The sequence below is a fragment of the Muntiacus reevesi genome, chromosome 3 (assembly GCF_963930625.1).
Source record: "Muntiacus reevesi chromosome 3, mMunRee1.1, whole genome shotgun sequence".
NCBI lineage: Eukaryota > Metazoa > Chordata > Mammalia > Artiodactyla > Cervidae > Muntiacus > Muntiacus reevesi.
In genome coordinates, this window is record NC_089251.1 from 103,074,228 (window position 1) to 103,089,077 (window position 14,850).

At 58.7% G+C, this 14,850-nt stretch overlaps 1 protein-coding gene across 13 annotated transcripts in view; it reads left to right on the forward strand.

Annotated features, from left to right (window-relative positions):
- ARHGEF10L (Rho guanine nucleotide exchange factor 10 like) overlaps nucleotides 1-14,850 on the forward strand; it is a 153,619-nt gene that overhangs the window by 60,355 nt on the left and 78,414 nt on the right. For 6 of the 13 annotated variants that reach the window (XM_065929912.1, XM_065929911.1, XM_065929918.1 and 3 more), the window contains exons 5-8: nucleotides 3,769-3,882; nucleotides 3,978-4,069; nucleotides 5,638-5,721; nucleotides 11,178-11,350. In XM_065929912.1, coding sequence (XP_065785984.1) covers nucleotides 3,769-3,882; nucleotides 3,978-4,069; nucleotides 5,638-5,721; nucleotides 11,178-11,350 — 463 coding nt within the window. The remainder of the gene's footprint in view (nucleotides 1-3,768; nucleotides 3,883-3,977; nucleotides 4,070-5,637; nucleotides 5,722-11,177; nucleotides 11,351-14,850) is intronic. The other 7 variants (XM_065929926.1, XM_065929921.1, XM_065929922.1 and 4 more) reach the window with 4 other exon arrangements.

The window sequence follows — 14,850 nt, forward strand, 5'->3', positions numbered from 1 at the left end:
TTTTCCTGCCAGGCAGCAGCTGGGAGGGGCTGGCCCTGGGTGGGCGCAGGGTGGGTGGGGTATGGCTGTGGCAGGCAGCCAGAAGGGCCAGGGCGGGCGGAGGCTCCCCCCTCATTTCCTTCCCTCGCCTGGGGGGTCTCTTCCCTCCCCCTGCCTGGGGTCGAGGAGGTCCAGACTTTGCAGGTAAATGGCAGCTCTGGCGCTTGCTGGTCAGGTGATCTGGGGCAAGGTAACTGCCTATTCTGAACCTCACTTTTCTCATCTGTAAGATGGTCATAATAGGACACGCACTTGTCCTCAAGCTTCTGCAGAGCCCTGGGTAAGAGGAGATACCCCAATGTGCAGGGCGGGGGGGCGGTGGTCTCTAGCCAGGCCTGGGAAGGCCTGTCCACCCACGGGCACCAGCCTCTTCCCTCCTTAGGGGCTCCTGGTCTCTCTGCTTCCCTCGGCCGTGGGGACAGTCAGGCTGGGCGTGAAGGTGACTGTTGGACCCCCGCTTCCCCACCCAGGAAGCCAGGACCAGCGCCCTGACAGCTGCTCAACAGAAGCCCGAGCCCAGACCAGCATCTCTAGTTGGGCCAGTGGCTTAGACCTACGCTGCCCTGTTTGGGGGCCACTAATCACATGTAGCGATTTAAATTACTTAAAATGAAATAAAATGAAAAAGTAAGTTCACTACATTTTGGTAATGTGAAAACAGGGGCTCATATTTTCAACCCCACCGTGGCTTTTAGTATGTCATAAAATATTTCCAGATCCATTCTAAAGTTGTCTGACCTCACCCCCAAATACCCACATCCGTTCTCTATGTCCCCTTTCGAAACTACCCAGGGCCTTCTCCCGTGTCCTCTAGTGGAGACGCCTTGCTGCTGGGCGCTACGATTTCTCCAGGACAGAGCCTTGAACTTGTGTCTCTGACTCTGTCTATGTTGAGCACTCTTTCTCTCTCTCCTTTTGAAAAATGGATGGGAGAGGAGTCAAGCGAGGTTCCGTGACCTTGTGGCACAGCGAACCTGCTGTCGGTGAAGGTCTGAATGCAGATTCCCTCCTTCCACATGGTCTGGTGGGAAGAACGCAGACTCTGCAGGCGGACAGTCCAGGCTGCAGGTCCCAGTTCCCTCGGATGAGCCGAGTGACTTTGGGTAGAGTCATCAAGACTTTGAGAGGCTCAGTTTTCCCATCTTAGAGTGAGGACCATGCTGCCTGCCTCACATGCATTCCTGTGAAACGAAAGATGCGAATATGGGTAAAGCCCCGCAAGCAGCAGCAAGTGTGAGCTTCCAAGAGTCACGCATCATCATGGTTGCCAGCTCAGAGCCAACTTTTTAAAAGTTCTTACTTTGTATTGGGGTTAACAACATGATAGTTTCAGAAGAGCAGGGAAGGGACTCAGTCACACACGTATCCATTCTCCCCCGAACTCCCCTCCCATCCAGGCTGCCACAGAACACTGAGCAGAGCTCCTTGTGCTATAGAGTAGGACCTTGTTGGTTATCCATATTAAATACAGCAGCGCATACAGGTCCCTCCCAAACTCCCTAAGTATCCCTTCCCCTCATCCTTCCCGCTGGCAAACATAAGTTCGTTCTCTAAGTCTGTGAGTCTATTTCTGTCAAAACAAACTTTCAGACCATGCTGACTTCAGCTGGAATGGTTTGGTTCCATCTGAGCTTATCCGAGTGGCTGGACGCGGTGCTTTGAGATGTCTCCTGGTTAAGAAAGTGGTGACCGAGGACTGTTGTTAGCAACCAGGGCTCAGGTGGCTCCCTCCAGACCAGCTCTGTCCCATCTTGACCTTGACTTCCTGCTGACAGAAAGCGTTACCGCAGGACTGAAACGTGCCCGTCACCCCCGGGGTGACTGCTCACTTCTGGCAGCAAAACTGGAGTTTTGTGCTGGAGCTTAGGCCTGCGCCATCCCGTTTGGGGGCTGCTAGCCACATGTGGCTGCTTAAAGTTACCTAAAGAGAAATAAAATGAACAATCAAGTTCCTTAGTCACACGTGTTCCACCAGCCGCCTTCCACGTGCTCCGTAGCCACGAGGGGCTCCCTGGACAGCAGAGATGTGGTATGTTCCCACGTTCCCACTTAGCCGCCTATGCTGTTACTTGAGACGCAGTCCTGAGGGCCCAGCTTTGGGACCCAGCAAGCTGGCTTCACAATCCGGCTCTGCCACTCACAGGCCCTGTGATCCTGGGCGGGTTCCTCTGCCGTCCCCTGCAGAGCAGGAAGAATGCTAGGATCTGCCCGAGAGTCACTGGGGAGGCGAGGCCAAGGGCCAGCTCGCAGGAGGGGTCCTCCCCTCTCCCGCCTCCTCCCCTCCCCCCCTCCTCCCCCCTCCTCCCCCCTTCCTTTCCCCTTCCCTCCCTCTCCCTTCTGGGTGGCAGATGTGGCTTTTTTTTGGGGGGGGGGGGAATGGGCTTTATTTTATTATTAACAAATACTTATTTTAATTTTATTTACTTTTGGCTGTGTCGGGTCCTAACTGTGGCCCACAGGCTGTTTTTTGCGGCACAGGCCTCTCTCTAGTTGGGGTATGTAGGCTCAGTGGTGGTGGCCCGTGGGCTTGGTAGCTCCTGGGCATGATGGATCTTAGTTCTCCAACCAGGGGTCGAACCTGTGTCCCCTGTATTGGAAGGTGGATGCTTAATCCACTGAACCACCAGGGAAGTCTCCTGAGCTTGGGCTTTAAAAAAAACCCAAACAAACCCTTTCCACCTTGGGATCGTTTTAGATTTACAGAGACGTTGTAAAGGCAGGAGACAGGGCTGCTTGTACCCCCGCACCGTTTCCCCACCGCTGGCAGCCGGCACGACCACAGGGAATTTGTCAAAACCAAGAAATCAGCGTCAGTACGTCACCACTCCCTGAACTTTTCACTTTACCTGAATTTCACCCGTTTTTCTGCCTACGCTCCTTTTCTGTCCTGTGACCCCACGTGGGACTCACGTGGCTTGCAGGCTCCCGCGACCCCACGCGGGACTCACATGGCTTGCAGGCTCCCGCGACCCCATGCGGGACTCACGTGGCCTGCAGGAGGCATTCACCCTGCTCTGCTCTGCCTACGCTCCTTTTCAGTCCCAGGACCCCACGTGGGACTCACGTGGCCTGCAGGCGGCATTCACCCTGCTCTGCTCTGCCTGCGCTCCTTTTCGGTCCCAGGACCCCACGCGGGACTCACGGGACCTTCAGTCACCATTTACTCTGCTCTGAGAGTTTCTGTTTCTTCACGATCTCGAGAGTGCTGAGGTGTGATGGGCAGGTGTTTACAGAAAGGTCCCCCAGTCTGGGCTTGTTTGGTGTTTTTTCACGATTCGCCTGGGGCCGTGGGCTTGGGGTCAGAGCCCCACTGGGGTGAGCACCCTGTCGAGTCGTATCGGGGCCCTGAGACCTGGGTGGTGTCACTGGGGATGCTCACTTGACTACTTGGTTATGGTGGAGCCTGCTTTTTCCCCACTGCGTTCCCTTTGCTTCTCAGCTCCCAGAAGCGCATCTCTGGTCCGGCCCATCCTCAATTGTCTGTGGGGATGAAGCCCTGCTTCCCGTGTGCTGTCTTTTGAAACTTCACAGGTCCTTGTCATTCAGATGCAGCCCTTCCCACCAATCATAGCCTCCGTCTTGTATGCAGACACTGCGGACACGGAGGTTCCCCCCCTCCCCAATCTGCCCTGGACGAGGAGGGTCTGGGTGCCCTGGCCAGGAACGCATGTCAGTCAGTCCTTGTCAGTTATCGTGATGAATACATTTGACCTTTATGCTCTTGTAAAGCAGCAGGCCGGCTTTGCAATGCCTCCTAAAGGTGAGGACGCCAGGAGGGGAAGGGGCTCGTCCGTGCCGACCCAGCCGTGGCCTCCCCAGCCCTTCTGACTCCCGGCCTTGGGGGTGAGTGGCCCCATCACCTGGTGAGGAGCTGCCCGAGGCTTGAGGAGCCAGCTGTCCCACCCTCCTGGCTCACGGCTCCGTTTCTTGGCCCGCAGGAGGCCGGCTGCCGTGAGCAATGGGGACGCCGTGGACGCAGCTTTCTCCGAGGTCCAGCGCTCCAGCTGGAGGCGGAAGAGTTCCCGTCGCAGTAAGTCCCCTTCCCCACCCTGCCCCCCAGGTCTCAGCCCCAGGAGGGTGATGCCAGGAGAGACCCCCTTCTCTAGGCTGAGGGAGCTGATGTGTGCTCACGCTCCCTGACGGGCTGTCCTTGCTACGTGGGCTTGGTGCATCCAGCTGTTCATCTGTCCCCCACACCCCCCAAAGCTCCTACAGGTCGATCTGGGCGGTGGGTGTTTCTCAGTGCCCAAGACAAGGGGGTCCCTCTGGCAGCAGTACCAGACACATGGGTGGGCACTTACTGTGCAGAGGGCGGCTGCCAGGAGGAGGGTGGGAGCTGAGAGAGCCCACGAGGCCCGAGGCAGAGCACAGAGGAGCAGGCATCAGGGCCAGAGTGTCTAGGTTGAGGGTGAGGGGATGCCTGTTACCGGGGAAGCAGTGAGTCTTGGTGTGGTGGAGGGGAGGGTCTAGGGGTGAGCAGGGCCTGGTGAGGCTGCCATCTCCCCAGGTCCTCCCAGGGTGTGTGGGGGAGGCCTTGGAGGCCCTGCTTTCCCGAAGGGGCCAGGGAGCCAGCTGTGCGGCCACGTCTGCATTTCGGTTGCATCACTGATGCTCTGGGAGAAGGTAGCGGGCTGGGTGCTGTCTGGGGGAGGCAGGCAACGGCTGGAGCTAGGGACCTGGAGAGAGGTGGGCAGGTCTGAGGGCCACTGGAGAGGCAGAATCTGTGCTGGTGGGAAGGGGCGGTAAGGGTCCTACAGGGCTTTGGAGGCCCTGCGACCACAGGAGGCAACACAGTAGGGAGGAATGTCAGAGTCCATCTGGTCCTCTGTTCCTGGAAGGCCTGTGGCGGGAGGACAGGTCCCCCGCAGGGCTGGGGGCTGGTTTTCCAAAACCTCTCTCTGCAGGGCTGCATGTCCCTAAAGGGGGCACAGACTGGGCACACAATTTTAGGGGCAAGGCCTCTGTAAATATTCTGTTTCAGGAGCTACTAACATGGCTACCCATGTGTGTGCTCTGCCCTGCTCATAGTCCACCCGGCAAAGTGTTAAGGGAATAGCATGCTCATTTGCTTTTTTTTTTTTAACCAGTCAGGACCCCACTGGCTGAGTTTTGGGGGACTGTCCTTAACCCCGCTCTCCAAATCCCGTCATCCCTGCTCCCTGCCATCACGTGTAGTCAGGGTGGCTGCCTTGCCCTCCCCCACCTCTGGGTACCAGGTGACTGCTTTGGGGCAGTCCTGGGGGCCTGGGCGGCTTAAGAGGCTTCCGAGGCCCGGGCCGCTGCGTCGCTTCAGGCTCTCTGCAGGTGCCATCAGCCAGGTGCGCAGGCCTGCTGAAGCAGGCGGGGCTTCCGCGGCCTTTGGGAGGGCTCCTTGGAGGGCTGGGGGCGGGGAGAGGCAGCTGTCCCAGTCTTCCGAGAGCAGTGGCCGGCGGGGGCTCCCCAGGGGCCGGGCTGCAGGCTGCTGGCCCGTCCGGGCCGCGGGGACGCGGGCGGGCGGAGCGAGCTGCCGGCTGGTGCAGTCCTGCTGTCAGTCCGGCGGCCGCCTCCCGCTGGGCGCCACAACCTCATTCGTGCTCCGTCCCTGTCCTTCTCTCGCAGTCGAGCGGTTTACTTTCCCCGCCCTGGAAGAAGATGTGATTTACGACGACGTCCCCTGCGAGAACCTTGACTCCCAGCAGCCCGGTAAAGCCTCTTCTTTCCGGACAGAGTGGGGGACGCAGGGGGGAGGCGGGGCCTGGCGAGGGTCTCCTTGTGCACTTCCTGCCCGGCCCCACCCGGCGCATGGCCCCTCCTCCCTGCTGTTAAAAACCGCTGCAGTCAAACCCGGAGTGGGAGAAGGCTGCGAGCTGGCCGGACTGGGGCGGGGCTAGGGCTGCATGGGCGGTGTTGGGGCTTCATGGGCGGGGCTAGGGCTACATGGGGCGGGGCTAGGGAGAGTGGGAGAAGGCTGCGAGCTGGCCGGGCTGGGGCGGGGCTAGGGCTGCATGGGCGGGGTTAGGGCTTCATGGCCGGGGCTGGGGCTTCGTGGGCGGGGCTAGGGCCGCATGGAGTGGGGCTAGGGAGCGTGGGAGACGGCAGAGAGCTGGCCGGGTTGGGGCGGGGCTAGGGCTGCATGGGGCGGTGTTGGGGCTTCATGGGCGGGGCTAGGGCCGCATGGGGCGGGGCTAGGGAGAGTGGGAGAAGGCTGCGAGCTGGCCGGGCTGGGGCGGGGCTAGGGCTGCATGGGCGGGGTTAGGGCTTCATGGCCGGGGCTGGGGCTTCGTGGGCGGGGCTAGGGCCGCATGGGGCGGGGCTAGGGAGCGTGGGAGACGGCAGAGAGCTGGCCGGGTTGGGGCGGGGCTAGGGCTGCATGGGGCGGTGTTCGGGGCTCAAGGGGCGGGGTCAGGGCTTCAAAGGGCGGGGTTAAGGCTTCATGGGGCGGGGTTAGGGCTTCAGGGACGGGGTTGGGGCTGCATGGGCGGGGCTAGGGCTGCATGGGGCGGTGTTCGGGATTCAAGGGGCGGTGTTAGGGCTTCAAAGGGCGGGGTTAAGGCTTCATGGGGCGGGGTTAGGGCTTCTAGGGGCGGGGTTAGGGTCCGTGGGGGCAGGGTTAGGACTTCAAGAGGTTGGGGTTAGGGCTTCAAGGGGCGGGGTTAGGGCTCCATGGGAGCGGTATAGAGCTTCCAGGGGAATATTGGGGCTTCAAGGGGTGGGGTTTGGGCTTCTCTGGCAGTGGATTGCTGGGCTGTGGATCCCCAACTGTGTCCGACTCTTTTCTAAGGTGTCCGACTCTTTTCTAAGGTGTCCGACTCTTTTGCGACCCTTATGGACTGTAGCCCGTCAGGCTCTTCTGTCCAGGAGATTTTCTAGGCAAGAATACTGGAGTGGTTGCCCTTCTTTCTCCAGGGGATCTTTCAGACCCAGGGATTGAACCGTGGCTCCTGCCACATTTCCAGCATTGCAGGCAGATTCTTTACCGCTGAGCCACTGGGTTCTGTGGATCCCCAGGCAAGTCATTCACTTCTCGGGGTGTCCTTTCCTCCTGAAAATGGGCTAATAGTTCAGACATCCCAGGGCTGTTGGGAATGATAGCTTTTTAAAGCTGAACGCAGCAGAGAAAGTCTGGGAAAGCCTGGGCCTGCCTCTGGAGACAGGCCCCTGGTGGCCTGGAAAGGTGGGGAGATTGTGGCCACACAGGGTGGACAGGGCAGAGGAGGGTCAGTCCCCTGGCCCAGGCCCACATGCTCACCTGGCTTGAGGGAGGACCACCCAAGGAGGAGGGGTGTTTAACATCCATTCACCATAAGAGCCATCTTTGCTTGAACTCTTCATGGTTTGTCTCATGTAATTTGGTTTGAAACTTTAACTTAGGCTGTGTGTGTGTGTGTGTGTGTGTGTGAGCGCGCGTGCGCACGCTCAGTCGCTCTTTGAGATCTTATGAACTGTAAACTGCCAGGCTCCTCTGTCTGTGAAATTTTCCAGGCAAGAATACTGGAGGGAATTGCTATTTCTTACTCCAGGGGATCTTCCTGACTCAGGAATCAAACCCACATCTCTTGCATATCCTTCATTGGCAGGTGGATTCTTTACCACTGCACCACCTGGCAAGCCCCTTGGCTTAGGGGATTACTTCTTTATTCTTCAGAGGAGGAAGCTATAGAGGAGGGCTGGGATTTGAACCTGGGTCATTCTCACTCCAAGTCCAGTGCTCTGTCCCTTCGCTCCAAAGGATTTGGGTGGCATTTTATGGCAGATGAAGCACAGTTGCTCCCACTGCTCAATCAACCTGAGAGATTGGTTGGGTAGGGCCTATGACTCCAGTTGACAGTCACATCAGAGAGGTTAAGCCACCAGCCCCAGATCACACAGCCAGAATTCGAATAGACATCTCTTTGATCTGCTTTTTGCATAACACGATTCTGCCTGTCTTCAGGGGCTCCCCATCTCAAGCCCCTGCATTTGAGGAGCTCCCAGTCTGACAGGGGCAACCATAACCATGCTGGGGCAGCATATGGTCCAACAGGAGAGCCGCACAGACAACAAGACAAGGCCCAGGGGTCCCCGGAGCCACACTCCTGACGCCCATCCCAGGAACCGGAAGGCTGGGCTTGTGATCCACACATCCATTCAGCAAGCCCATCCCTGCAGGAGCCCGGAAGCCTTTTCTGCCTGTAGCTGTCTCCAGTCTAGAAGAGTGGGAACGGGTGGCTATATGAAGGTCCCAGAGCTGGGAGATCTGAGTGGCCTGTGGCCATTATTTGGCCCCTTTGGGCTCTTCTCCCACCTGAATCCCATCGAGCCGGTGATTGCTTGGTCACAGTCTTCACTGGGCGCCCTGTGTGGGGATGCCCACACACAGTGGGCATGTCCTGCAGTTTACTCTGAGATCGGCAGGAGCAGGTGGCCTAGAGCCAGCTCCAGGCCTGCAGACTGAGGACCGGGGTCCCTGCCCTGGGACACCCGCTCTCTCTCGAGGCTGTGGCCGGCCCTCAGCAGGTGCACGCCACAGGAAACGCTCTTGCTGTGAGCGTCATACCTGCCAAGGCCCAGCGCTGACCTGCGTGGCCTGTGGGCTCAGCGGGCCCTCCACGGGGAGGGTGTCCACTGAGGTGCAGACCACACAGGCCAGTGGACACACAGCCCTGGGTTCTTACCTGGGTGCTGCCATTGACTCGGGCACAGGGCTCTGTGCTTTGGGCATCGGCTTCTTCATGTGAAATCAGAATATCATCCTGACCGTGTAGGGCTTTGGGGAGGGTTGCACCACAGAACTTCTTAACCTCTCTGGTCTCATCGGATGCATCCGTAAAACCGGGCAGTACTAGCTTCCTCCTTGGGTTGTAGTGAGGATACCACGAGGGGGTATGTAGAGCCCTGAGCAGGTGGTGGTCAGTGCTTTGAATCAGAGGCTGTGATCTTAAGCGTTAGTGAAGCCCGAGGCATCAGCCAGGGCTGGAGGTGGGGAAGCAGACCTCTGTGAGGCCCCTGAAGACTCAGGAATTTGGTGACTCTGTCTCCTCAGGAGACAGTGTTTCTCCATGAGCCTGGGGATCGTGAGCATGGCGTCTGTGGAAGGCAGTGCGGTAGCTGGATGGAGCCCCCTTCCCGCTCACTGCCTGACTTTGGGCTCTGTTGGTCTCATTTATCTGATAGGATGAGGTGGTAGTTTCCGGCCCCAAGGACCGCTGGGAGAACCTGGCATGTAGGTGGCATGTAGGTGGTTGTAGGTGGCTGGGGCCAGAAGCAAGGGGCAGTGGATGCCACGTGGTTCTTGCTTCAGGGTGCCCCAAGAACTGAGCTCTGCCCCTTGGTTCATGGGTCGTGGAGCCTCTGCTGCAGTGATGGGACAGTCACCCCAGGAAAGGTCACAGCCTGGCCTCCAGCCGCTTGACTCCCTGGAGACATTGGTCACTATTGTCTTTTGCTGAAAAAATAACCGTGCTCCCTCCTGATCCCGGGACCAGAGTCTCCAGCTAAGCCCCGTGTGTCTTCTGCTCTTTGACTGACACTCTCTCCACACCCCTCACCCCCAGCCTCCCTGTGCGGGGAGGTGGAGGCTTGGGGTCAGTGCAGAGACACTCAAGCCCACCCAGGGCCCCCATGAGAAAGGACCAGCTGCTCTTTGCTGAGTGCCTGCCGCATACCAGGCTCTTGGCTAAGGGCTTTTCATCCCTGTTTTTTTATTTCCTTCACCTTTCAGCTTATTATTATCCCCATTTTGCAGAGACAGCTCTGAAAACCAAAGTTCTCAGCTCTTCAGTATGTGCGGTTTCTGAGCAGATTTCTTTTTAATTTTGAACGCCCCCCCAAAAATAAAATAAAATTTAAAACCCGTCCTAGTGCCATTTCCTCTGAGCTGACAGCAAGCATTTTCACCTCCGTGCAGTTTTGGGAGTCTGGTCTCACTTTTGTGAGGCCTGCGTCCAGGTAACAGCCCAGGACGTGAACTCCCATCAGTGAAGTGGAGGCTAGGCTGGCTCAGGAAGGTGGATTTCCTGTCTTGGAAGCAGCGTCTCAAACCCGAGTTTACAGGGACCACAGCAGGCCCAGCCCTGACGGCGCCCGTCCCTCCAGGCCGGAGGACTCCCAGGTCTGTCCCCGTTTCCTGTGGAAGAAGAGGGAACGCTCCTGGATGTTGGGCCAGGCGCGCCCCCTACTGGACTGCCCTGGAGCCTCATGGGGAACTCCGATCTGGGGCAGGGGACCCGAGTCACTCAATGCTTCAGACCATCTTCACTGCCCATGTCCCCCCTAAGGGTGCTGAGGCCAGAGCTGAGGGCCCGAGTCAGAACTGGGCCCCCGGTGTTCTCTTTTCCACTAAAAAATGCCAGAGAGGCCCAGAATAAGCACTGAGATCCTGGAAAAGTGATGCCAGGAGGGGGAAGAAATTTGTTTTTTTAACTTTCATTTTCTCTTGGAGCATAGTTGATTAACAGCATTGTGTTAGTCTCAGGCGTGAAGCAAAGTGATTCAGTTAAACATGTATGTGTATCTGTTTTTCTCCACTTTCTTTTCCCATTTAGGTTATTAAACAAGTGTTGAGCAGAGTTCTCTGTGCTATAGGGCTTCCCAGGTGACTCAGCGGTAAAGAATCTGCCTGCAACACAGGAGATGCGGGTTCGATCCTGGGTTGGGAAGCTCCCCTGGAGAAGGAAAGGGCTACCCACTCCAGTTTTCTTGCCTGGGAAACCCCATGGACAGAGGAGCCTGGCGGGCTACAGTCCGTGGGGTCTCAGAGCCGGACACGACTCAGGGATGGAGCACACGTCTCTACTGTCTCTGCCGTACAGTAGCCCGTGTTGCTTATCTGTTTTAAGCATAGCCGCGTGTACATGTTCCAGACTCCCAATTTTTAAACACAGCCGCGTGTACATGTTCCAGACTCCCAGTCTGTCTCCCCCACCAGGAGGGCGTTGTTGGGCCTGTTGTGTGCCGGGCGCATTTCTTGTGCTTTTCTGCATTTTCCACGTCCTCCTCACTCTGCGGGTGGATGTCTTGTTCTCCTTGCCCCACGCCTATGGACCAGGAAGCAGAGCTGGAGGTCCACCCTGACCCCACCTCACCCCTGCCTGCGCCCCCGCCCCCCCCCCGAGTTCAGAAACTGGTTCTGCTGGGCTTGGCCGCAGGATCTCCGCTCACCAGCCCCGTCTCTTGGCCAGCAGAGGCGGAGAGGAACCAGCCCTACGAGGATGCGCGCCAGGACAGGGTGCCCCGGGAGCCGGAGGACCTAGGCTGGAGCTCCAGCGAGTTCGAGAGCTACAGCGAGGACTCGGGCGAGGAGGCCAAGCCAGAGGCGGAGCCCACCAAGCATCGAGTGTCCTTCCAGCCCAAGGTGAAGGGAGGGGTCACCTGTCACCCCAGCCCGGGCGCCCGGGATCCGGCGGTGAGGGCCAGGGCTGAGACTCGTGGCTCAGCCGCAGTGACTCCCAGGAGTGTGGTGAGAGAGGGAGCCGGGGCCCTGGTGTCTGAGCCGGGAGACGACCCGCCGGTGCTGGCTGCCCGCGGCGCCCCGTACCCAGAGTGGGCGCGCTTAGCGCCGCGCCGGCGCCGCCCAGCTCCGCGGCAACTGAGAGGGATGCTCACGGAGTCAGATCCGGCTTCAGAACCCTCCTCCTCACGGGCTCGGGCAGCCTCCCTGATGGCTAAGAGGTGACGCGTGCCCTAACGGTGAAGTCCAGTCTGCCAGTGCAGGAGACACAGGGGACGCGGGTTCCATCCCTGGGTCGGGAAGATCCCCTGGAGGGGGGGCGTGGCAACCCGCTCCAGTGTTCCTACCTGGAGAATCGCAGGGACAGAGGAGCTGGGCGGGCCATGGTCCACGGGGTCACAAAGAGTTGCACACGACTGAAGCGGCTTAGCACACATGTGGATCAATCCAACTCTGCGTCTCAGATCAGTCCTAGACCCCTAGCCCTCTGCCCTGGGGAGGTGACCAAGCGGGCTCAGACAGAGCTGCCAGAGGGCTTCTTTTCCAAAGCCTTTCAAAGTGCCATCCACGCATTGGTAGCTTCTGGTGTTTCTGCCTGGAACGTAGTTCATTCTGTTGACTTCACGGAAGGAGCCACAGAAGCCAAGAGGACGGACTGTCTGGTCCCTCCTCTCCTGGGACAGCCTTGCCTATCCTATTTGTTCTGGCTGTTCGGTCCCTAGGTCGTGTCTGACTCTGTGTGACCCCGTGGGCTGGCTGTAGCCTGCCAGGCTCCAGAAGACACCAAAAGCCAGACACTCTCCCTGCTGAGATTTGGGGTTTAATGGGAGCCGCTTCTCTGAGACAGGCCTGCCCGACCGGAGGTGACTGGGTCCCTCTCAGGTTCTTTTTTGGAAAGACGGAGGCAGGCAAGTGAGCGAGGTGTCAGTGAGTCCTGCCCACAGGGAGGGCGGGGAGCAGGCAGGGGCCTCAGGCCTGGGCTGGATTATGGGGGGTGTCCAACTCCATGTTTTCAGAGTACCTCCCTCCCCTTTCTCAGTTTGGGGACCCCCTGGTGGGGAGGGGGTGCAGGCCAGAGCAGCACCCACGCCTAGGAGTCTTCAGACAGGCTTTACCGAGATGAAGAAGGCACCCCAGTCCTCGGGAAGACAGGGCCTGAGCAGGTGTCCCCTGAGCCCCAGTCTCCTCTTGGCTGGTCCCCACTGCAGGGCCACAGACAGCAGCCTTGACCTCTTGCTAACCAAAAAGTTAAGCATCTCTGACACCTCTTAGGGTGCGGATGGGGGTCTCGGGGGGCAGGAAGACCCAACCCAGGCTCAGGGAAGCCTTGTGGCCTAGGAGGAGATACCAAGTGCGAAACGGTTTGTCAAAAAGGAAGAAAAACAGGCCTTTCTGTGAACGTGAGTCTGTGTTCCCATGGCCTGCCCGACGCCGGTGGGATTTGATGGGCCTGATCACAGGAGGCTTCCAAGAGAGGCGGCAGGAGCCGGAGGAGACGGGGGTCCCTGGTGGGAGGAACAGCCCAGACGAGAGCCGGGGAACAGGCCCCTTCCTGCTTCCGCCCTTGCAAGACTGTGAAGCCACCACTCCCCCAGGGGAGCCTCTTGAGAGGAGGGTGGGCTCTGTGTGCCCAGCATGGCTCTGGAGAGTGTGGGCAGCTGGGACTCCAGGCCTGGGCCAGCCCTTGTCCCCAGCCCCTGGCTGTCCCTCCGAGTCCCCCGTGGCCGCGTTCCTGGCCCCCTGCCTTCTTGCTGGGGACTGAGAGGGAAGTGTCAGGCCCTCTCCGGGCAGGAGGTGGGGGATGTGGAGTTTGGCCTCTCCCGTGGGCATTGGGATCACGGGGGCAGGCGGACGCTGGGGCCTCACTCCCAGCTCCAGGGCTGGATGGGGCCTGGCCACCTGCTTTTTAACAGCCCTGGGTCCCCAGGGGTGGCCGGGGGCCCACAGAGCGCTCTGAGAAATGGTGAGAGAGCCCTCAGCTTGACCTGGCCCCATGTGGGTCCTGGCGGCTGCCTGTGGACCCGTGTCCCGCACACCCTCAAGCTCTTCCTCAGCAGACAGATGGCGTGGCAGCGTTCTTGGAATTTCTCACTGCAAGGACTTCTTCCCTGGCCGCGGGCTCGGCCCACCTGCTCCCCTGCGGATGGTGGAGGGCTTTTCCTCTGACAGCCACCTCTGCCTGGGAGCCCCCCGCCCTGAGCCTCTCCTGAGCTGCAGGGGTGCATTTGCCCCCCGGCCTTGCAGGGCCGCCGCGACATGGCTCCGGGGCCGCCTCTGCTTGCCTGCGTGCTGTGTGCTCCAGGGCCGCGGACCGCAGAGCTGGGCAGTGTCGGGTCCTATCCTCGGAGACTGACGGGCCCAGCGCCCCGTGCAGCTGTGAAAGAACCAGGGGAGCCCCTCCTGCAGGGGTCTGGCCAGGCCAACCCTCGGCGGGCGGACTTTTGCCAAAGAGAATGACAGGGTCTGCAGAGGGACCCCTCAGAAGCCCCTGACCCGGACCTAACTGGAAGCCTGGTCCAGGTTCGCGAGGGCCACGGTCAGTGGGAGGTGCCTTTTCCAGCTGTGAAATGAACTGCACTGAACGTTTTCCTGACTGTGGCGTCTTCATAATTAAGGTGACCGTGGTCTGGCTGTCAGAGGCCTGGGCAGTAGAACCAGCTGGGAGCTCAGCTGGGTGACTCCGATCTGGCCGCTGCAGTTGGCCTAGTCCTTCTGACCCTCAGGGTCAGAGAGGCGGAGGCCCAGGGCCTTCATGACTGTATCACATCAATCCTTTTTACAGATGAAACAGGACTCCAGTTTTTTGGGAGGCTGAGTAACTCTCAGGATTTTCCCTGTCCCGCTACATCTTTGCATATCAGTAGCGAACCTTTGCCTAGTATGGTACAGCTTACGGAGCAGTTTCATTTATTGTTCCTGAGACCTCAGAGTGGTTGGTATCATTTGCTTTAAGAGTCTCATTAAAAAAAAAGAGTCTCATTTTGTTAGGATCAGAGAACCTAAGCGACAGAAGCTCAGAGAGATTAAATGATGTGGTGAAGGCCACGCAGCCCATAAGTGGTAGAACCCCAACTCAACATCACATCGGGTTGGGAAGAAAATACCGTGTCCATTCATTCATCCATCCATCCATCCATCCATCCATCCATCCATCTGTCCATCCATCCATCCAGCCAACTGTCCATCCGTTCAACAAATATCAGGCACTTAGTATTTGAAAGACAGTCCAGTAATACTGGCTTCCATTTTTTTGAACACTCAGTAAGCTCTAGGTTCTGTCTGCTCTGCCCGTTTGACCTTCTTAATGATACTATGAGGTGGTTACTGTGGCTGCTTTACCTCTGAGGAAGCTGTCACTCAGAGAGAGTTAAAGTGACTTCGCAGCTGGTCAGCGGGGAGCTGCC